The 22,693-nt window shown below is 40.0% G+C and overlaps 1 protein-coding gene across 1 annotated transcript in view; it reads left to right on the forward strand.

Annotated features, from left to right (window-relative positions):
* The first annotated feature begins 9,694 nt into the window (after positions 1–9,694).
* Positions 9,695–22,693, forward strand: part of LOC122657962 (calcium-transporting ATPase 3, endoplasmic reticulum-type) — a 200,654-nt gene continuing 187,655 nt past the window's right edge. Inside the window, exons 1-5 of the mRNA XM_043852775.1 lie at positions 9,695–9,787; positions 9,949–9,999; positions 10,128–10,161; positions 14,443–14,460; positions 21,289–21,425. Of these exons, the coding sequence (XP_043708710.1) occupies positions 9,755–9,787; positions 9,949–9,999; positions 10,128–10,161; positions 14,443–14,460; positions 21,289–21,425 (273 nt within the window). The 5' untranslated portion in view covers positions 9,695–9,754. The remainder of the gene's footprint in view (positions 9,788–9,948; positions 10,000–10,127; positions 10,162–14,442; positions 14,461–21,288; positions 21,426–22,693) is intronic.

Raw genomic sequence — 22,693 nt, forward strand, 5'->3', positions numbered from 1 at the left:
CAACATGTTCTGGCACCGATGTTGGAGGAACTGGATCCAAGTCAATCAAATCATCACTATGTTGAGGCACTGCCTTCTCAACCTTATCAATATTTTGTATGGTCTGATCTTCCATAAATACAACATCTCAGCTTCTAATCATTTTCTTCCCAATCGGGTCATAGAACTTGTAGTCAAACTCATCCTGACTATACCCCACAAACACACATTATCGTGTCTTGTCATCAAGTTTAGACCTCTCATCTTTGTGAATGTGCACAAATGTTTTGCATCAAAAAACATGCAGATGATCATAAGAAACATCTTTACCTGTCCAAACTCTATTTGGCATATCAAATTATAATGGAACACAAGGTGACAAATTCAACAAATGTACAACTATACTCAATGCCTCACCCCAAAAAGATCTTGGCAGCCCTGCCTGTGAGAGTAAACATCTCACTCTCTCCACCAATGCTCTATTCATTCTCTCAGCTAAACCATTCAACTGAGAAGTCTTTAGAGGGGTCTTTTGATGTCGAATGCCCTATTCTCTACACTAATCATCAAATGGTCCTATGTACTCTCCCCCATTATTTGTGCGGATGCATTTCAACTTTTTTCCAGTTTGTCTCTCAACTAGAGCTTGAAATTACTTGAATACATCTAGTACCTGATCCTTTGTCTTCAAGGTGTAAGCCCATAACTTCATAGAGTGATTATCAATGAAGGTCACAAAATAAAGAGAACCACCAAGTGGCTTTGTCTTCATAGGACCACACACATCAGAGTGCACCAAATCAAGTACATCTGATTTCCTTTAAGAAGGTGAGCTTTTGAAGGAGACTCTGTTCTGCTTTCCTGCCAAGCAATGAACACACATTTTCAAATGTACATCTTTCATTCCAGATAGGAGTTTCTTCTTGGACAACAACATCATTCCCTTCTCACTCATGTGACCAATTCTCTTGTGCCACAACTCAGTTATACTTTCATTTTCAATTGCATTTACAATGCCCTTGGAAAGCTTTGCTTGCAACAAGTACAATGTTGAACACTTTTTGCCTCTTGCCATAACCATGACACCCTTGGTGAGCTTCCATTGGCCATTACTAAAAGTATTGCAAAAACCCTCATCATCAAGTCTACCCGTAGAAAATAAAATCAAACGAATGTCAGGAACATGCTTCACATCTTTAAGAACTAATCTTGTGCCAATATTAGTTTCCAAACAAACATCTCCAATGCCAACAACTTTAGCCAAACCATCATTGCCCATCCTTACAGCCCCAAAGTCACCAGGCGTGTAAGATGTAAAGTACTCCTTTTGAGATGTAGCATAGATGGAAGCATCACTATCAATCACCCAACTTATCTCATGACAAACAAGGTTAACAACATCACCATTATAAACAATGAGAAATCCTCATAAGTGGTGGCAACTCGATCATCTTTGCCTTCATCATCTTTCTTCTTTTCTTTACTCTTTTCCTTTTTATGTTCTCTCTTTAACTTCCTACAAAACTTCTTGGTATGTCCCTTTAGGCCATAGTGATAACACTTAACATTTGCAAACTTGTTGGACTTACCTCTACTCTTGTCTCTATTCTTCGGACCTCGGCTCTTACTCCTCCCCCTATTCTTGGTGAGCAAAGCATCTGACTATGAAGAGGAACCCTGTGACTTTCTTCTCATCTCTTCATTCAAGACACTACTCTTAGCCAAATCCATCGAGATTGTACCATCTAGGCCTGAGTTTGACAATGACATTCTATACGTCTCCCATGAGTCCAGTAATGTGCCAAGAAGCCATAACCCCTTTATTTCTTCATCAAACTTCATACCCATCGAGGACAACTGATTAACAATTCCTTGAAAGGAGTTCAAGTGATTTGTCATCGGGGTTCTATCTTGGTATCTTAGGGCCATTATCTGTTTGATCAAAAATAATTTATTATTTCCTGTATTTCGAACATACAATTGCTCAAGCTTAGTCCATAGAGTAAGTGCATGTGTCTCTCCACTAATATGGTTCAACACATTATCATCCACCCACTGTCTAATATACCCACACACTTGTCGATGAAATATATTCCACTCTTCATCAGTCATGTTTTCAGGTTTTTCACTAGCAAATACAGGTAGATAATAATCTTTCACATAAAGAAGATCCTCCATTTTTCCTTTCCAAACAAGATAGTTTGAACCATTCAAAGTAACCATTCTACTTGTATTCGTTTCCATTATTCAACCCAAGACAAATACTCCAAATAGCAACTAAGCTCTAATACTACTATAATGAAAAAAAATAATAAGGAAACCGATGTGTACCCGGTCAACAAACACAATCAATTTTTCCCTTCTTGAGTGAACCTATAATAGGAAGCAAATAAATAGAGTAATATGGAGCAATATATATTGAACACAATGAAGATAATAGTCAAGCACCCAAATCAGCAACTCAATGCATCACAAGCACACACATGAACACCATCAATTTTTAACGTGGAAAATCACCTCAATGAGAGGAGTAAAAACCACGGGACCGTAGTCCACCAAAATTTCACTATCTCCAAATAATGGGAATACACAAGAGTCTTCTCTAATAAAGATTAGAGGCATACAACCATTCCAAACATCAAGAACAATATATCCTTGACATCTATTGTTTGAGTTAAAAAATTACCACAAGCGTACGGGTCAATCATAGCTACGAGTCGAACACGAGGAGATATACGCCATTCTATTTAACTAACTTAAAAGTAAGGCAAAGTGAACTAGATTAAAGTGTTAAATTAAACTAATTAAACTAATGAAAATTAATGCATCCTAACTCATAAGCATCTAACAAAATTAAGGGATTAAATTGACGTCCTAACACATGAGCATCTAACCTATCAAACTAACACAAATTAGAACGAATTGGAAGGAATAAAAATAGAATGCAGCCACACTTCACAACCACATAAACAAAATAACCACATAAAGGAAAAAAAAATAAAAGAAATAGAGGGAGAATAAGAAGAATAGAGAGAGAGAGAGAGAGAGAGAGAGAGAGAATGAGATTGAGAGTTTAGAGAATGCAAACCTAGATGTGCTTGAACCGGATTAATTGAAGAAGCTTGAATGAATACTTGCATGAACTTACCATGGCCTCCTCTTCTAAATCTCCAAGTCTTGTCATCAACATGGGAGCTCAGACTAGGAAGCTTTAAACTAAAACTATTACAACCATATTGAAGACATTAAAGCATAAACTAATCCTATTACAACCATTAACTAATCTTATGAAAGCAAAATTAAGAACTTGAAAGAGCTAATCTTATGAAATCAAACTAAGAACTAAAGCCAAAAATAGGAGAAGAAGAGAAAATTTCACTAAGTGAATGAACTAAAAATTACAATAAAAAGTGAATTAAAATTGAACTAGAAACTAACTAAAAACTGAACTAAAAAACTAACTTGTTACAACCCAAAGGGCAAGGGGTATTTATAGGGGGAAGAGAGGAGAATAGATAAGAGGGAAGTGTAAGAGAAATATTTCCTAAGAAAAGAGAATATTCTCTTATCCTTCATCTTTTACAATGCCTTGAATCCTAAGAAAAAATAAAAAAATAGAAAGAAGAAGAAGAGAAGATTGTTTACATAGACATTCTATTTATAGAAAAGTAAACTTCCAATTCTAACAAGTGCTTCATTTTCTTTGTAGATATCTCCTCCAAGCAATAAAATTAAAGCATCTTTGACTTTTCAACTTTCCATAGGTGAGAGAATATCTTTCAAAATAAATATATCCCAAGTAGAATTCCAGAAGTGCCCTTGAGAAGTTGGAGGAGAGAGAGAGTAAGGGTGATGACTAGGATTCCTTCAAGAATAAATAAAATACTCATTCTGTCCTTCAGAAAACGTGGAGCATGGGATGCTTATATAGGCCTCATCATTGTGTTCCTTACGAAAAATCACCCAAAATAGACCCAAATTTCGTCCAATTTGGAGTTCGGGAGCCTAAGATATCTCAAGTTGAAGTTGGACTGTCCAGAGCCCTCCAAATTGAATCTTTCGGGTACAGGAAATGTAACTTTTGATTATTGTGTTAAGGCCCCTAGAATCATAACTTTTGCTTCACTTTGTCCCCGGCCGACTGTCAATAATTACAAATAAACTTCTGCAGACCATTTTCGTGCTTCGTTACGGAAACGGCCGTAACTTCTTCGTGTCAACTCGGAATCAAGTGTTGTTTGAACCGTTGCGAAACTGATTCAATGGGCTACACATCCATACTATTAACACCTCTAAAAAGCTTAAAAACATCTCCTTAGCATCATCTCCTCCATTTTCACAAGAATTCACCTAAACCCCGAAAAGCACAAGAAAACACCGAGTAACTTTGTCCAATGTGGTAAAATATATGCTTTATGCCCTAAGATTTCACACATAAATGTGCTCATCATCTATCATCAACAAGATGAACTCCAAAAGAGGAATGAAAGAAAAAAAGGAAGAGATCTCACCAAAATAGGGGCAACTATAACGTAGTTATCGGACTAAGTTAGAAGAATCAAATAAACAATCACACCGTTCAGAATAAAGATCTATGTCTTACGAATTTTTTGTCCAAACATCAGCTCAAATGGACCACGAATGACCATCCGATCGAGCTCTCAAAGTTGACTGCGCAGAGCCTCTAAAACCAGAAAAACTGTTCACCTCCCCCTTTCTTCTTCTCTTCTTTTCTCACACGACCAACCACTCTTTTCTGCCTCAATGAGACAAAAAATGAGGTAAAACCTCATTAAACAAATCACTGGACAAAAATGCCCTTCATATGGGCTTCACCAAAAAACCTTTGGGCCATCCTCTACATGGAGGGAAACCCAACCCAACAGAGGGTTTAGATAAATTGCTAATAATAAAGCCGAATTTTGTTCTTGCAACCATTTGCATAACATGTCTCCAAGAATAGTTCACAAAAAAAAAAAAAAAACATGTCTCCAAGAATAATAATTATCTTCGGTTAGAATTTGAGTGACAAGGACAATACTTAGACTATCAAGGGTAAAGATAATATGGAGGGTGGTAGCCTCCATCGTTGATTGATGAAGCAAAGGATCCACAATTGATGCCATATAAAATAAGGTAACTTGATGGATGAGTAAACTTGATTAGTGACACAGCCCTTTGTAACCATCCTAGGTGAGTATAAAAGATGAGAAGCCCATTCGATTTCGAAATTGAATTTACATTCACTCGCTCTTTAATGAGCACACGATTAATTTGATAGAAAAAAGTAGTAATTTCGTGTTAAAAATAAAACACCATCATTCTTCTTCTCCTGATGGTCTCACCACCACCACCACTGCCCCAACCCCTACTACCACCACCACCCTTTCACAAATAAATATAAAATCTATTCTCATAAATTGAACTACCAAATGGACTTCTTATCCTTAAAATATTTTAGATCTATGCAATCAAACAATTTCAATCTCTTGACCAAAAAAATCTCTTTGTTGACTATTTCATGAAAATCAATCCGAAATTGAAATAAAAATCATACCAAATCAGGCGCAAAAAAAAGAAACTCATCCTCAAGTATGATCATTGAAAAATAGACCGAGTTGAAGCAGTCCCTCTTATAGTTCCCCTCTCTAGTTTCATCGCCTACAATTCCTTTGTAGTAGTTCATCTGTATAGTTTTATTGCTTTGTGAGTGTGTGTTTCCCTTTGAGTGGTTTGTGTGTGGTATGAATGAGTGAGTGTTTTGTTTATTACCGTAATATTATTCCATCTTTTCGTGTGCATTAAGTACTAACACTCAAGAAGTATGAGGTATTTTGTATATTTATATGAAAATTGAAACCAAACCGAATCAGACTAACAACAAACTGATAAGAGCCCATTAACCCAACCTGATTCAAAACCAAAACAAAAACCGATCCTCACCTTATTAGACTAGCTTCAGTTTTGGCGACCCAAGGCTTGTTCCTCCTTCAGACCAAAATCGGACTGAACTGAGCGATTGACAGCCCTATACCATATTTAAAGTCATAATTGGTATCGGTCCTAACCAACGCTTGTCTTTCATCGTCACTTTTTTTCTTTTCAATAGTCATTTAAATCTACCTTGCAAACTATCGCTTGGTTTTGCTTAAAAAAACTAAAAAATAAAAACTATCCCTTGGTCGGTTGGTCAAGGCATTGATGAATAATTATCCCCTCCAATTCGTTGTCCGTTCCAATTCCTCTAATAGGGGGAGTGGATCCCATCTTGAATAGTGTGTTCAGGCAAGGGTTAGGATGATCATTTCCACCTCATATGTGAGGAATTGGAGGAATTGGAGTGGGCAGCGAATTAGAGGGGATAACAATTCAGCATCCTGATTTGCGTATTGTGCCCAAAAAAAAAAAAACCATACCCGTAGTTAGTCTTATTGCACAGTTAGATAGGATAGGGGAAAAAAAAATCCTAACCATTTACAAGTTTTCTTTGCACGAGTTGATCAAATCCAAAAACAATTTTTAAGTAGGGGGAATTGCCTAGATCTACTAGATTGTAAAAACAATTACAAAAACAGGAGGTACGAATTATGTTTTACCATCACAAGTTATAATATTGAAAAAATTTACCAAATCCCCATATGAGTAAAAGTTGCTAAATGAATAACCTAAAATACCCCCAACTTCTTTCTCTCTCCTTCCTTCTTCCTTCTACTCTTTCTTTTCAACCTCCTCCGAAGAACATCTATGCACTCCCTCCTCCCCCTCCCTCTTGTTGGACAAGTGTGTGTCCATCAAACCCGGTTCGGTCCGGTTCAACCCGGTTCACCTTTGTATTGAACATTTATACATTTTAGTTTAATATTGTCACATGCGATATAAACTTTTTGAGCATTATGTGTCCGTAAGTTATACTTAAAATGGTAGTCACAACTAGGGTTTGGGCTGGGCACCTTTATCATATGGTCATCGCATTGGGTATGCCTAGACATGTGATGTCAGGGTACGAATGCGAGTGCTCACATGTTTGATGTGTGCATTGGTAAAGAATCTACTTTGTCGATTCCCTCATGTATTACTGCCAGATGTAGGAAGGGATAGACATGTGTCACCGACACCCTGTACCTGAGGGAACCCTGTCACTGCAAAGTGTGATCACATTCTTTGGTTCATCAATGACTGAGACTCAAGCGAGTCAAAGTCGGTGTTCTGGGAATGCGTGAACACTTTGTGAGTGAAGGAGTTATCCAACACGGTCACCACTGTCCGATTGGGGAACACCAAGATAGAGACTGTCTGTGTATGGTAGGATCAGAATCTGGATCCAGTACCCTTTTGGAAATGGTTTTGCAAAATTTATTTTACATAAAATGATACATTATTTATAGTTATTTCAAATAAAGTGTTTTATCGAGTTTTGCGGGACCCGATCGGATGCACAGACGCTCTTATATGGACATGTACTATGGATTGGGGTTTGGCAGTACATGTGTACATGCCCTAGATTCCATAATGATGGTGTTGATTAGTGGGGGGTTGTATATGATAAATTGTTATCATATAGGGAGTTATTTGGAATTAGTTAATTTAATTGGCACTTTATTTAATTATTGGATTTGGTGCTAATTGTAATTATCCATTAATAATTAAATAAAGAATCTAATTAATACTTTCCCTATTAGATTCTGCTTCTTCACTTGTGTAGCACTTTGAGTTTAAACATAACTGCCAGACTGAGAGAGAGAGAGAGTCAGACTCTCACTAGGGCTCTATTAAATCTATCTAGGATTTAATTAAACCCTATTATTATAAATAGGGGATCAAAAAACGCAGAAGAGTAGCTCTCCACGTTTTGGAGCAGACACTCTCTCTCCCTCTTGTGATCTCTCTTCTTCTTCTTGCTTCTCTCACCTGTGTTTGAGAGTTAGGGTTTGTGAAACCCTAGATCTGTGCTGAGGAATTTGAGGGCATCTGGGATTGGCGTGTAGAACCTTGGTAGCACCATTGGAGGTTCAGATATGTTTGCTTGGAGCGCTCATTGGAGGAGGAACCACTGTCTATTGGAGGAGCAACACTTGAGGCTCACCAGGTTAGCAGTTCTTTATTAATTCATTCTGTTCATTGATTATTAATATTTATGGGATGCGAAAGAAACTTGAATCGATTAATTTCCGCTGCGCATTCGAGTATGGGATGGATCCCTCTTGCCATGTGATGGACTAGAGACGAATTTCTCCGTCCCTATTGTGATAATTAATTTTATGGAATGCAATAGGGAAGGAGTAACCCTAATAGGGATGCACCAGGGTTCCCATGGGCGACCATGGGAAACCCTAAAATTAAAATGGGGCACCCATGGGATACCATGGGCTAACCCAGGGAGTGTAAAACCCTAAAGATAAATATCTTGGTCTCCCTAGGGAACCATGGTTTGATCCCTGGACCGTTGTTTGGCCAACACCTCTCCCCGCAACACTGCCTCGCCTTCCTCCTTGCAAATCTGCCTGGAACCACCACCACCACCGCAACTGCCATCCACCCCTCTCTCCCTCTCCCTCCTCCCCTGCAAACCCGCCCCAGCATGCACCCATTCCTTAATAAACCATTCAATAAAAGAGAAAAAAAAACAAACTAGGAATAGAATAATTTAAGAAACCACAATCTCTCTCTGTCTCTCTATGGATTTAATTTCCCTCTCTAAAGAAGGTGCCTTTATTGAAATTATGGTTTCCATTTGTCAAATTTTAAAGTCCAATCCTTCTAAGACTATCTTTCCGGAGACTAAGGGATTTCTGTATTTTGAGTTCAAAATTTCGACCTTTGAAACCTACGGATCGCAGTGTTGTGATTAAGTTGTCGAAAATGATGGATTTCACAATCACAACTTCAAAGCCATCATACAAATCATCAGTAAGAGACAACCCCCATTACAGATAAAGTGGAAGACCTATGAACATCAAAATTTCATTATTATGGGCAACATGAATAGGGGAAATAGTTGATTTAAAGAATGTGCGGTTGTAGGGGAGGGATAGGGTGGGTGGCAGTGGTGGTGCAGGGCAGATTCGTAGAGAGGAAGGTGGGCGGGAGGGGGAAGAGGGAGTACAGAGATATTCCTTCGTCGGAGGAGGAAGTAAAAGAAAAAAAAGAACGAAGAAGGAGAGAGAAGGAAGTTCGGGGTATTTTTGATTATTCATTTAGCTATTTTTACTCATATGAGGATTTGGTAAATCTTTTTAACATTATCATTTATGATGGTAAAATAATTTATACCCACTATTTTTGTCTTTCTTTTTACAATCTAAGTAGATCTAGGAAATTCCCCCTTTCAAGTATTCAATCGATCGAAACTGTTGCATTAGCCTTCCAGGTCGCAAGACAGGATGGATCATCAAGGGTGAGTCCCGGATCAGCTACCCCCCTCCCAAACATCAGGCAATACTACGTTTAAGGTAAAGAGACCCATTCGATTTAAATAATAATAAAAAAACCCCTTTCACCGGTTGTCTTCGCCGGTGCCAATTTCCAAATGGTGCCGGTTTCCTTATACCTCAATCCCCGCAACGTGTCGCCTTTAAAAAGAGAGTTACCTATCGCGACTACATATGCTATTTCGGCCTAGCAGGCTAGCACCGCCGTTGGGATTCTTGGGAATTGTCTTTAAGAGTCGTGCTTTCACTATAATCTCGATTGCGATTCGCGAATTTGCATCCCGCTCAAGCCTTCCACTTCCTGGCTCCGTCTTGCGACATAGACTATTGCCCATACTACCATCCCAATGGATGACGCTCATGCGAGATCCGTCGCTGAGGTACTCTAATTGTTATTTGTTAATGATAGTCTCGCAAAATATGCTTTTAGCTGTGGAAGTTGAATAGTTTTCTCTTTACTTCCTACTACAATAGATAACTTTAAACTGCAATTCGCCTAAATCTTGATTTCTGTCTGAATGTTACCGCTTCGTTTGGTCAGGTTTTGGAATGTTTTGGAGTAGATCCTACTAAAGGTCTTACAGATTCTCAGGTATGATTTGTGACTTATTTGCATGAATTAGGTGAATGTGATTAACCTCCTAGTTTTGATATAAGATAATTCTGAGACAATGTGAGCTCTTTATTTGACTGAAAATCTGTTTTCTTCATTGCCTGCAGATTGCAGAAAATGCTAAAATTTACGGCAGAAACGGTAAGTTCGTTATTATTTCCCATTTTCGTCTTTTTTCTTGACAAATACCTTACATTTCATTTGACCTATGAATGATTTGTTTCCTAAAGTTGGAGATTGGGAAACCACATGGGACACATTAAAACTCTCTTATTCCACATGGCAAATTCAAATAAATTGAGTAGGACTGAGTTTCCCTTCCAACCACGGTGAAGGAGGAACTCCCTCACGATGGATATGGGTACTGTCGGATGGGCATGGGGAGGGGTAGTTCCGACCCTGTACAATAGGTGGTCGGAGTTAATGATTGCACAAGAGTTCAGTCACATGGTTGCATCACCTGTGGGTGAAAGAAAATTTGGTCCAGTTCAGTATACTTAGTATACTTGCTTCACAGTATTTTTAGCAAGTAGCCTAGCTTAGATTTCTGAAGTAGACTTCTCAAATCATAATCTTATATATTGTGGAGCTACTGTCCAGCCGATAACAACAACAACAAACTCGGCCTTGTCCCAACTGAATGGGGTCGGCTAAATGGATCCTTGCAAAACAAAGTAGGGAAAAATGACTGAAAGTAAGAGGAATGAAGAAATGAAGGTATAAGAGAAGAGAATTGCAAAATGAGAAATGAAAGTAAAAGATAAGAGGCACAACCCAGGAAGTCAGGAAAATCTCAGCTAGATGGGGTTGGCAACATGGATCCTTGCCCTCCAATAGGCTCTATCTGAGTTCATACTTGGTACAAGACCCAGACTACGCATGTCATTCCTCACAACCTCTCCTATGGTCATTTTAGGCCTCCCCCTAGCTCTTTTAGCTCTTTTAATTGGGATCAGATCACTCCTCTGCATTGGGACATCCTCAGACTGTCGTTGAACATGGCCCTACCACCTCAAACAACATTCTCGGAGCTTGTCATTGGTCGGGGCAACTCGCAAATCAGCTCTCATACGTTCATTCCTTACTTTATTTTTTCTAGTTTTTCCGCACATCCATCTTAACATCCTCATTTCTGCTATACATAGCTTCTCTATATGACACTTCGTAATTGCCCAACATTCCTCCCCATACATCATAGCTGGTCGGACAACAATCCTATAGAACTTTCCTTTAACCTTTAAAAGAATACATCGGTCACACAGTACTCTGGTTGCGCTTCTCCACTTCATCCATCCCACTTTAATTCCTTGTGAAACATCATCATCTATGTCACCTTCTTTATTTAGGCGAGAATTGGTATGATTTATATTTTAATTTCAGATTGATTTCATGAAATAGTCAACAAATAGATTTTTAGTCAAAAAATTGAAATTGTTTTGGTTGTACAACAACAACTCAACCTTATCCCAACTAAACGGGGTTGGCTACATGGATCCTTTCAAAACAAAGTAGGGAAAAGTAAGGTCCTTACAAAGGGAAAGGACAGTAAGAGGAATGAAGAATAGGAAAGAGGATAGCTCAGGAAAACAGGAAAATCTCAGCTACCTGGTGTCGACAACGTGGATCTTTGCCCTCTAATAGGTTTTATCTGAGGTCGTACTTGGCCCAAGACCCAGAACACACATGTCATTCTTCACAGCCTCTCCTATGGTCATTTTAGGCCTGACCCTAGCTCTTTTAGCTCCTTCAATCGGGATCAGATCACTCCTCCTTACTGGGGCGTCCCCAGGCCTCCATTGAACATGGCCATACCACCTCATACGACATTCTTGGAGCTTGTCGCTAATCGGGGCAACTCCCCCTCGGCTTTAATACATTCGTTCCTCACTTTATCCTTTCTAGTTTTGCCGCAGATCTATCTTGACATCCTTATCTCTGTAACACCCATAGTTATCAAGGCGTTGCCTAGGCGTCCAAGATCCTTGGTCGCCATGGCCGCCTTGGGGGCCTAGGCGGTCGCCTTGATTTTGGACCCTCTCCAACACCTTGGTCACCTTACCATCATAGTGTGACTAAAGTTACACCTCATATACTCCGTCTTTGATCTACTAATCTTAAAGCCTCTTGTTCCAGGGTTGATCTCCACATCTCTACCTTAGCGTTATTCCTTGCTTTTGTCTTGTCCACCAAAACTATATCATCGACAAAGAGCATACACCAGGGGACCTCGTCTTGAATGCTCTTGTTGATTCATCCATGATAAGCGCAAACAAATAAGGGGTTAGGGTTGATCCCTGATGTAACCCATTGTAATTGGGAATTCTTTGCCTTGGCCTCCCATAGATCTCACGCTAGTTACCACGCCTTCATACTTATCTTTAGCAACATCTATTTATTTACTCGACACCCCTCTCTTTACAAGAACATGTCGGATTAAGTCTCTAGGGGCTCTTGTCATAGGGTTTTTCCAGGTTAATAAAGACCAAATGGGGATCCTTCTTGCTAGTTCTACATCTTTCCATGAGCCTCCTCAGTAGGTAAATAACTTCTGTTGTGGATCTACCTAGCATAAGACCAAATTGGTTCTTTGAGATATGAGTCTCTTTTCTCAGACAGACTTCAATAACCTTCTCCTGTAGTTTTATGGTATGACTCATTAGTTTTATGCTTCTATAGTTATTGCAGCTCTGAATATCGCCTTTATTTTTGTAGATCGGAACTATAATGCTTCTCCTCCATTCATCTGGCATTTTCCTTGTGTTCATAATCTTGTTAAACAACTTGGTTAACCAATAAACCCCACATACTCCTAGGGCCTTCCACACTTCTATTGGGATCTCATCTGGGCCTGGTGTCCTACCTACTTTCATCTTTCTTAAGGCTTATTTAACTTCCGCCACACCAGCTTTTCGTACATATCTATTACGTGTGGCGTCTTGATGAATAATGCAATCATCCGGGTCTTTCTGATTTGAACTATCTCCATTTAGTAGTTCATAAATATACTTATCCCATCTCCTCACAATCTCATCATCCCTTACCAACACTCTTCCATTCTCACCTTTGATACATCTCACGAGGTCAAAATCTCTACTCTTCCTTTCTCTCATGTTAGCTATCTTATAAATAGCCTTTTCCCCTTCCTTTGTGTTTAGATTAACATAGAGGTCTTCGTATTCCTTGCCCTAGCCATCCCCACAATCTTCTTAGCCTCGTTTCTGGTCTCGTTGTACCTCTTTTTATCTTCTGTTTCTTTAGTTCATAGCCATGCCTTAAACACTCTTTCTTGGTCTTTATGGCTGCTTGAACCTCATCATCCCACCACCAAGTCTCCCAAGGGGCATGACGACTAACCTTCCCCTAGAACTTCTTTGGCAGCCTTCTTAATACAAGTCATCATCTCGTTCCACATCACATTGGTGTCTCCCTCAAAGTCCCATTTTCCTTGTTTGACCATATTATCAGTAAATGTGCCTAGGGACTCCCCTTTTAATCTCCACCACCTTATCTTAGGGTACATAGGTTCCCTCCTCCTATTCTTCTATGCACCGAGGCACATATCCAAGACCACCAGTCTATGTTGGGTGGCTAAACTTTCCCCCAGGAATAACCTTACAGTCCTTACACAACATCCAGCCGATATCTTGGTTAAATCAGCAGCTCTATAAGGAAACAATGAAGTAAGGCTGTAGGGCGAGGAAGGAGGATTAAAATGCCCATCGAGTCTACAGGTGAAAGGGAGGTGGTTTAGCTCAGGATGGGCTTGCGGGGAGATGCGAGGCGGAAGGGTAGATGGGTCAGTCCTGGAAGGTGGTTGGGTGGCTGGGTCAGGTGTAGAGGGATGGTGGGTGGGTGTGTCAGGCACTCAGGCTTAATGGAGGGCCCACAAGGAGAGACTTTCGAAGGCAGGTTTGAATCCAAAAATGGGCCAGGTGATGGGCCTCAAAAGAGAGAGTTAGAGGGGTGCGGAAAGACAGGTGTCAGTGTTGAATGGGGCGGTCGAACTAGGGGTTTAACTATCGAGAGGGATAAAAGGGGTGGGGGGGAGGGGCCAAACCTGGAGTAAAATAGGAGTTCCCCAGACGAACCTCATTTCACTTTGCATATATTGTAATACGATATGTTGGAGTTGAATAGGTTTGTCTTCTGTCATCAATGGCACTATCAGTTTTCTATGGATCTGGCAACATACACAGGGAAAGAAAATTATGATAGAAACTTGTTTTCATGAATGTTATTTTTATGAAATTGAATAGATATACTAGTTATTATATGCTTTTATTAGCTTTTGCTCAGTAGATCTTTTACCAATATATCAATAATTGAACCGAGTATTTATTTAAATTAAATTGTTTTCTGCTTAAATTGCTAACGTGGTTCTTTTCTCTCTCTTTGTTTGCGTGTTCCATTCATGATCTACAGTGCTGCCTGAAGAGGGAAGTAAGTACATGACATACATTCATATTTTTCCCCATGTCATCCATTTTTTGTTTATGCTGGGAGATGAATATTTTGCTGCTGTTCCCTATAAATTTACTTTCGAGAAATCTGGATGGAACTTCTTGTCAAATGCTTGTGTGCCACTTAGAAATGGATACTTTTATTCTATATGCATCTGGCTGGAACTCATATTGGAGGGCACATTCTTATACTCTGAAGTAATTATTTTTCTGCGTAGTTTCCAATCTCAATCTCTCTCTCTTTCGATCCATTGTATTTACCCACTCTGATGGTAAACATTGTAAAGCCGTAAAGATCTCTACTGGATAATCAAACGGCAAAAGTTAGAGAGTGGTTAACGGGAGCTTGCTTGAATGCTCATAGTGGAATATTAGGGAAGGCAATGGGCCCAGGTTAAATGGCTGGCATCCCTGTCTGTTGGGATTCTAACTAACACTGCTACAGAAATCAAATTCACATTGACAGAATCAGAGGGCTTCACAAACCAGCAGCTTGAACACTGAAATTACTCTCAAGTCCCAATATATGAGTCTGATCAGCTCCAAATTAACAGCAGTAATAGACCTCCCTAGGGCAGACCCAAGAGTTCTAGCCACTGGATGAACTTAAACTCACTGTCGAAGGGAGGCTGTGTTATGGACAGAAGAATATCAGAAGTTGGCCTTTGATTTGTGGACAGATGAGATGATATTATATCCTGAAGTTTTCTGCCGGAAAACCTCCAAACTTGGATGCCGCAGGATATGGATCAATTTTCAATCACAAGATCTCCGATGGTACTCGATAGAACAGACTTTTGCGCATCAACAGAATATCACACAGCATTCAAGGGTTGTCTTGATGTCCTCAAACAGTTGCACAGTTGCAGGATATAAAGTAAAATCTGAAGGAAGAAAGTAGAGAAAAAAAGGAAGAAGAAGAAGAAGTGGGGGAGGGAATGATCAAGGCCTCTCAACTATGGCCTTGGTCAGTCTCTCACTGAACTTGGTCTCTCACAATAGCTGAATCTCACAGCTACCAAAGCAAAAGCTTCTTTTTTCAGTACTTCAAATTGTGGTGTGTAGACAGCTCCTAATTTATTGATAACAGCAACATGGATCCCTCCTTGTATGGAAAGGAGATCTCCTTACAATATTGTAATTCTTTAATTAGAAACTAAATACAAAATAGAATCTAACTTGTAGCTAATTAACAAAGTAGAAACAGTCCTAAAATTAGCAACTACTATTACATAAAAGAAACCTATATCAAAATGGAAACTAATTAAAGTATCTAAAGTCCCCCACGCATGGACTGTCTGGCATACTAATGTGCCTCAATCTGGCCGACGAAAGTGGACAAATAGCTAGCCCGAAGGCCTTGGTTGGCTGGTTGGATAAGCCAGGCTCGATGGGCTGGTTGATGTGGCTGGGTCTTCCTCTTCAAGCTCCATTGACTTCCATCAGCTCTCCCCAGCTTAAGAAAAACTCAACCACGAGTTTCTGACGTTTGAGGGATGAGCTCGGTATGATGATTGTCTTGCTTAAGAGTTAAGACCATAACAAAACCCCAGCAGCTCTTTGAAGTTGGGAATGTAGTCTTGAAGGCAAGGAGTCCGCTTTTCGATGTACTCTGGTGGAATAACAAACTCTGAACTTCAAAATCAGATGTATAATTGAATGTAGTGCCCATAGAGTCCTCTTCAGTTGCATCCTTGCATTCTACTATATAAAAAATTCCACTGTAGTGCTGAGTTCTTTAGGTTCTTCATTTGTGTCATAGTCAGTCATCTCAGTTGACGGGACCAAGCACAAGACGTGCAATCCTTGAGCTTCCTCTTCATCATCTTCATTGGTATTAGTCGGTTGCACTTCAATTATATCCTCAGCAGGGACAATCATAATATTCCCTATCCATGTTGGGTTCAATGGTGGCTATGATGGAATTCTTTGGACGTTGAGGGCAAAATTTGGCAAAATGGCCACAGTTGTGAGTTGTGACAATGATAAGTTTATAACACTTGACCTCAATTCCTCCACTCATGGGAGCTTTCCCTTTTTCTGCGGCAGTGTGAGCTGTCTAACAGCAGTAGGACCATCCGAAACAACACTCCTAGGTGTCCTAGTATACTCCTCGGCTTGGAAATCAAGCGTCTACGCTGGTGGCTTCAACAATTCCTCAGCCCATAGAGCATCCTAAAGCAATCTGTCGGTCATAGATGTCAACCACGCCAAGCTCTTGTCGAATCTCTGGCCATAACCCTAACTTGAATCAAGACAGAAGATGTGTGTCATGTTCCTCAATCCCTGTGCGTGAAACAAGTGAGTCAAATTATTGCATGTACTCAGTGACTGAAAGTGTGCCTTGTCTCAAGGAATTTAATTGCTACAGTCGTGCCGGGAAAGTTTGTGGAAGGTACTTTGCCTTTCAATTATTCTTTCATCTCATCCAAGTAATGAGTGCTGTACCACGTATGTTTAACCTTCTTTCTTGATTATTCCACCAAATCCTTCCTGGCCTGGTAAGTTTTACACTCGCTTACTTTATCTTCATTCTGTCAGCTCATACCAGTCAAAATAGTCATCCAGAGCACAGTTGTCATGGCGTCTAGGTGACCCAAGTTCATTGGAGGAGGGCTAGATGCAAGGCGACCAGGGTGTCCAAGGCCCCTGGATGCAAAGGCGTTGCCTTGACAACTATGATCCACAGCATTCAACCAGTCATAGAAAATTTGTGGGTTGAAATTTCCACTGTATTTTTTCAAGTTTCAACTCAATTTGAAGTTTTGAACCCTTTGAGGATCATAAAAATGTCTATGTTGTCCATTGTTGCTGCCTTCAAATTTCGAAGTATGACCTCATATTTTGGTCAAAAGTAGGTTGAGGTGTGCGAATTCTCTGTGGCCCTCTACCCAAAAATTTCTGAGTGTTATTGGCTGTAGAATGAGTGGGCTGCCCCCTTACTACTCCTAGATTTTCAAAGCTGCCTTGTGTTGGGATAGGGGTACTGTTCCATGGCTGTCATCCTTTCAGAAAGTAGCTTCTGTTCTGCCGACATCTGTTGCATCATCTCCAATATCTGATTTAAAGGATCGTACTGCCATTTGCCATAGCTCTGAAACTAAATTGATGTGATTTTAACTAACACAACCACAAAAATCAGAATCCCATTGACAGAATCAGAGGGCTTCACAAATCAGCAGCTTGATCACCGAAATTACTTCTAATATATAAGTCTGATCAGCTCCAAATTCACAGCAGTAATAGATGTCCTTGGGTAGACCCAAGATATCTAGCCATTGGATGAGCTTAAACTCACTGTCAAAGGGAGGCCGTGTTATGGACAAAAGAATATCCGAAGGTGGCCTTTGATTGGTGGACAGATGAGAAGATATTGTATCCTGAAGTTTTCTGCCAGAGAACCTCCAAACTCGGATGCCGCAGGATATATATCAATCTTCAATCACCAGATCTCTGAGGGAACTCTTTGGAACGGACTTTGGAGCATCAACAGAACATCCCATCATAGCTGAAGCAAGAAAGTAGAGAAGAAAAAGGAAGAAGAAGAAAGGGGGGTATGACCAATACCTCTCACCTAAGGCCTTGGACAGTCTCCCACCATAGCTGAATCTCACAGCAACCCAGGCAAAAGCTTCTTTTGCAATATGTCAAATTGTGGGGTGTGTTTAGACAGCTCTTAATTTATTGATATCAGCATCATGAATCGCTCCTTCCATGGGAAAGGAGATCTCCTTAGAATATGGTAATTCTCTAATTAGAAATTAAATACAAAATAGAATCTAACGTGTAGCTAATTAAAAAAAATAGAAAGTGTCCTAAAATTAGCAACTACTATTACATAAAAGAATCCTATGTCAAAATAGAAACTAATTGAAGTAACTAAAGTCTGCACCACGCATGGACTGTCTAGCACACTAATGTGCTTCAATCTGGCATTCTGGCCCTCGAAAATGGACCAAAGGCCTTGGTTGGTTGGCTGGATAGGCCAGGCTCGATGGGCTGGCTGGTTCTTCGTTCTCTTCAAGCTCCATCGACTTGCATCACTGCCCCTGATAGGGTGGTTTAATAGTTAAGTTTCTGGTTGTATAATCAGGATAAATTCATCAATGGGCAAAATATCCAAAAAGAAGACAAAAATACAAATAAACTATAAAAATCAAAGACCTTAACATTGGGAAGCCACATGTCATTATGTCCTGCCCTCCCTACCCAGGTATAAGCTCTACACCATGCCACCACCCTGCTCCACCTCACCTCCTACCTGATTCAGTTTCAATGAGTTGTGGGTATCTTTCTGATTGGATTTGTTTAGCTGTAACCCATACTACTCGTGGTCCATTTCCATCCCGAAGGAAGATGTATATTCTGTTTTGTAATAACCCTAGAGCAGGATTTTAGATCCCTTCGATCTCAACCTTAAAAAAACAGATAATATAGGATTAAGTGTGCATAGGAAGATTGATGACCTTGTTTTTAAAAAACAACCAATTATGCAGTCAAATTTCCTTTACTTTTTGATAAATAATGGGTTTGTTTAGCTGTGCACAGGATTTTTTTCTTATTATTTTTGTCTTTACAAGGATCCATGTAGCCGACCCCATTTTGTTGGGATAAGGCTTAGATTTTGTTGTTGAATGGGAGAGTATTCTAAAAAGAAACAAAGAAGAGAATATTAGGATTCTTATTAAAAAAAGTATTTAGCTGAACGAGGCTCATTATTAAGAGCTTCCAAGGACGGTAAGATAGAATTCATCCGCCACAAATAAAACAAGGAGTTGAAATAACTAGGGAAATATACCTGAGACAGCACTAAGATTCTTAAAACTTGAGGATCTTGGGTTTTCACCTAGGGAACACCCAAGATAATTTTGTGACTGCTTTGCTACCCAGGATAATTTTGTCCTCAATATTGATGCCCTCCAGCTCTATGGGGTTCTAATGCAGTAGGGTGGATGGTCTTTCCTGTGGTGGCTTTGCAGGGGGTATAGTTTTATGAATGGATGCATTTCTGTGGGCTTTTTCTGTTTCAGTTATGGTGAGGTATATTTTTGTTACAAAGAGTAGGTGGTCTATGTTTCTATGGTCCTTGTTGGGAATGTGAGAGAAGGATGTTTTCGAGGAGTTAGAGAATATGAGATTCTAGAAGGCTGGTTGGTGGAATGTACGAGCGGAGCCTAATGTTGTTGAAAATCCACTGAAAAATGGGGTGGGCCTCTTGGTTGAATGGGATTTCTTACAAAAGAATTTGAAGGAATTACCAGCTGGAAGCTGTGCAAGATGGTGGAACATTCTGGTTCGAGTTTCACCGTTTCCAGATACAGTTTCCTTTGCCTTTTCATTCTGTACCCCTTTTTTCTTTCAACTTTTGTTGTATGATACTATATATGTTTTAACTCTCTGATGTTTTGTATTAATGAAACTTTTCCTTTTGCTGCTGATAAAGATAATTATCCCCCCCCCCCCCCCCAACAAAGAATTTCTTGGTAAATCACAATACAGATATCTTTTGAAAGCAATTCAAAAAATTTCTACAGTTCTGTACAATGTTAAACTTTGCTTCCCTCTTCCCTCCAAAAGAAATTGCATCATCAGCAATTTGTAGCTGCAAGACTCGAAGCTTAGGTTTCCACTGTTCATTCTGGAATAAAATAAGATTGTGCCACCCCCTTCCTCTCCCCTTCATCCCCCTCAATCGGACAAAGTTATCTGGCTTCCCTCCCGCAATGGTATCTTTACCTCCCACTCCACTTGGGATTTTGTCAGACCCCATAGCCCTACTGTTCCTTGGCTCAAGCTTGTCTGGTTCAAGGGTCACATCCTGAGACACTCCTTCACCGTTTAGGGATCCCTGACCTGCTGTCTCCCCACCCAATCCTTTCTCCTTCTCAGCCACATCCCAGCCTCCACCTCTTGTATCCTTTGCTGGAATGGAACCAAGGACGTTGACTACCTTTTCTTTTCTTGCCCCCTTACCTCTTCTATATGGAAAAAAGCTTTAGAGTCCATTTGGCCCCGTTGTAGGCGCCCCCTCCCCTTTGCTCGAGAGTGGCTTTGGGTGATCAGGTCCTTTTCTGGCAGCTCTATTTGTGATACCATTGGCAAGCTTGTGTTTGGGGCGGTTATATCTCATATTTGGATGAAGCAGAATCTTCGTAGATGGACCTCCAACTCTCGGTCCCTTGATCTGATTTGGAAAGCCATCTTCTTCGATGTCAGCTCTAGACTTCTCTCGCTCCCTCATGGCTTCCTTACAGATTCCCCAAGGAACAGGCTCATTTTTGTTACCTAGGGTTTAGAATCTTTTATCTTTCGCCCCCCTAGTTAGGCCATCTTGGCCTTGGGCTTGTATAGTTCTCCCCCCCTCTCTCTCCCTCTTCCCTTTGAATATTCCCCCCCTCCTTTCACCTCCCTTCAGGGTTTTGGTAATGAAATTTTTATTCACCAAAAAATAAAGAAAAAGATTGTGCTAAAATGTTCCTAACTTTTTTTTACCCTAATGATATAGTAGCTGAGTGACCAATTCTTAGTTTGCATAAAATTATCACTCAATATAAAAACAACAATTATTCAGTAATGGTTATTTCATGTGTGTGCATGAAATGGCATTGACATTACAAAATACCAAACTAGCTAGAGGAGTCTGGATGATAAGTCTATTACAAGAACATTTTTTTTTAAAACTCAGAGAAAGTTGGTATCATGCATCATCACTAAGTTATTTGATGTTTTAGTGAACTAACCGCTTGCAATGGAAGTCTTGTCTCCTTGTGAGGATTATTTACAGTCTAATATTTAATTTTCACTGCAGGTACTCCATTTTGGAAATTAGTTTTGAAGCAATTTGATGATTTACTTGTTAAGATATTGATTGGGGCTGCTTTAGTTTCTTTCCTTTTGGCTTTGATTAATGGAGAGACCGGCGTAACAGCATTTTTGGAACCTTCTGTAAGATGTCAAAGATGCTTTTATAGTTATTGGGTCTCATTTATTTGTGTATTTTGTGAGGTTGGTTGGGAAAAAAAGTCTTCGTATTTATGTTGTTGTTACAACAGTGAACTTGAAATGATCTTTATCAGAAATGAATTATGCTGCAATCTCATATGTTGCTTTCACACACACACACACACATGTGACAAGATCAAAGGCATGAAACCAGTACCTGAGTAGAGAAGAAGGGAAGAAAGAAAGAAAGAAAGAAAGAAAGAAAGAAAGAAAGAAAGAAAGAAGAGATGAGAAAGGCAGAGGAGATTAGAGAAGATCAGAGGCTCACAGTCTAGACTGTTTTCGAACTGTGAACATTACAAAGAAGGATAGGACTTTTGTGTAACACATAAGCCTTGATAGCAAATAAAGAATTTTTAAGACCCCCTGCAGTAACTTTATCACTCCTCAAGGTGACGCATAAATATCACTCATGCCCATCTTGGAACAACCTTGAAAAAACTTTTAAACAATTCTTTGGTGAAAAAATAACCAAGTTGTTGAGAAGAACTGACAAATGGATTCAAACATAGGAAGAGAAGATAAAGATATACAACAAAAGTGGATACTTAAGTAGACGAGCCATCAACAAGTATGACTTTAGTAGGGCGATTAATCTTCTGAAGTGAAGAGAATACATGGGACTTACCAGTCATATGAGAAGTGGCAGTAGAGACGTAGAGTCAATGACCCATGGTATGGAAGAAGAAGAGGCATGAAGTGTGCCAGTGTCTGAATGAGCAATGGTAGTAGTGGATGTATAGGGGCAGATGTCTTAATCTGTTGAATATGCTTTAGTAATTGATGGAGCTCATCATGTAACATAGAAATGGACTACCTTCAGAGTTAGAAACCTGATTGGTGTTGGAGGATGATGCCACAGTGAGTTCTGATTGGATGTAAAGGGGTGCAAGTTTGGCCCTGTGGGCCCGAACCCACCCTGGCCCGCCCTGAGCCCGAACAGGGCCTGGGCTGAGATATCTGGCCCTGAGGGTGGGTCAGGGCTGGAAATTTCTGGCCCTGAGTCAGGGTCGGGTTGGGCTAGGGTTGAGGCCTCGGGTTGAGCCCGGCCCAGCTCAGCCCGACCCTGCTTTAAGTTATAGTATAAAATATATTTATATTTTTTGGGTGAATAAGAATTTCATTACCAAAAGAGAGGAGGAAGAAGAATTACAAAGGGCCCCAAAGGGGGCAAGCCAAACCAGCCAGCCTAAACATTAGAAGGAGAGGCC

This window comes from Telopea speciosissima, chromosome 4, assembly GCF_018873765.1.
Source record: "Telopea speciosissima isolate NSW1024214 ecotype Mountain lineage chromosome 4, Tspe_v1, whole genome shotgun sequence".
Taxonomy (NCBI): domain Eukaryota; kingdom Viridiplantae; phylum Streptophyta; class Magnoliopsida; order Proteales; family Proteaceae; genus Telopea; species Telopea speciosissima.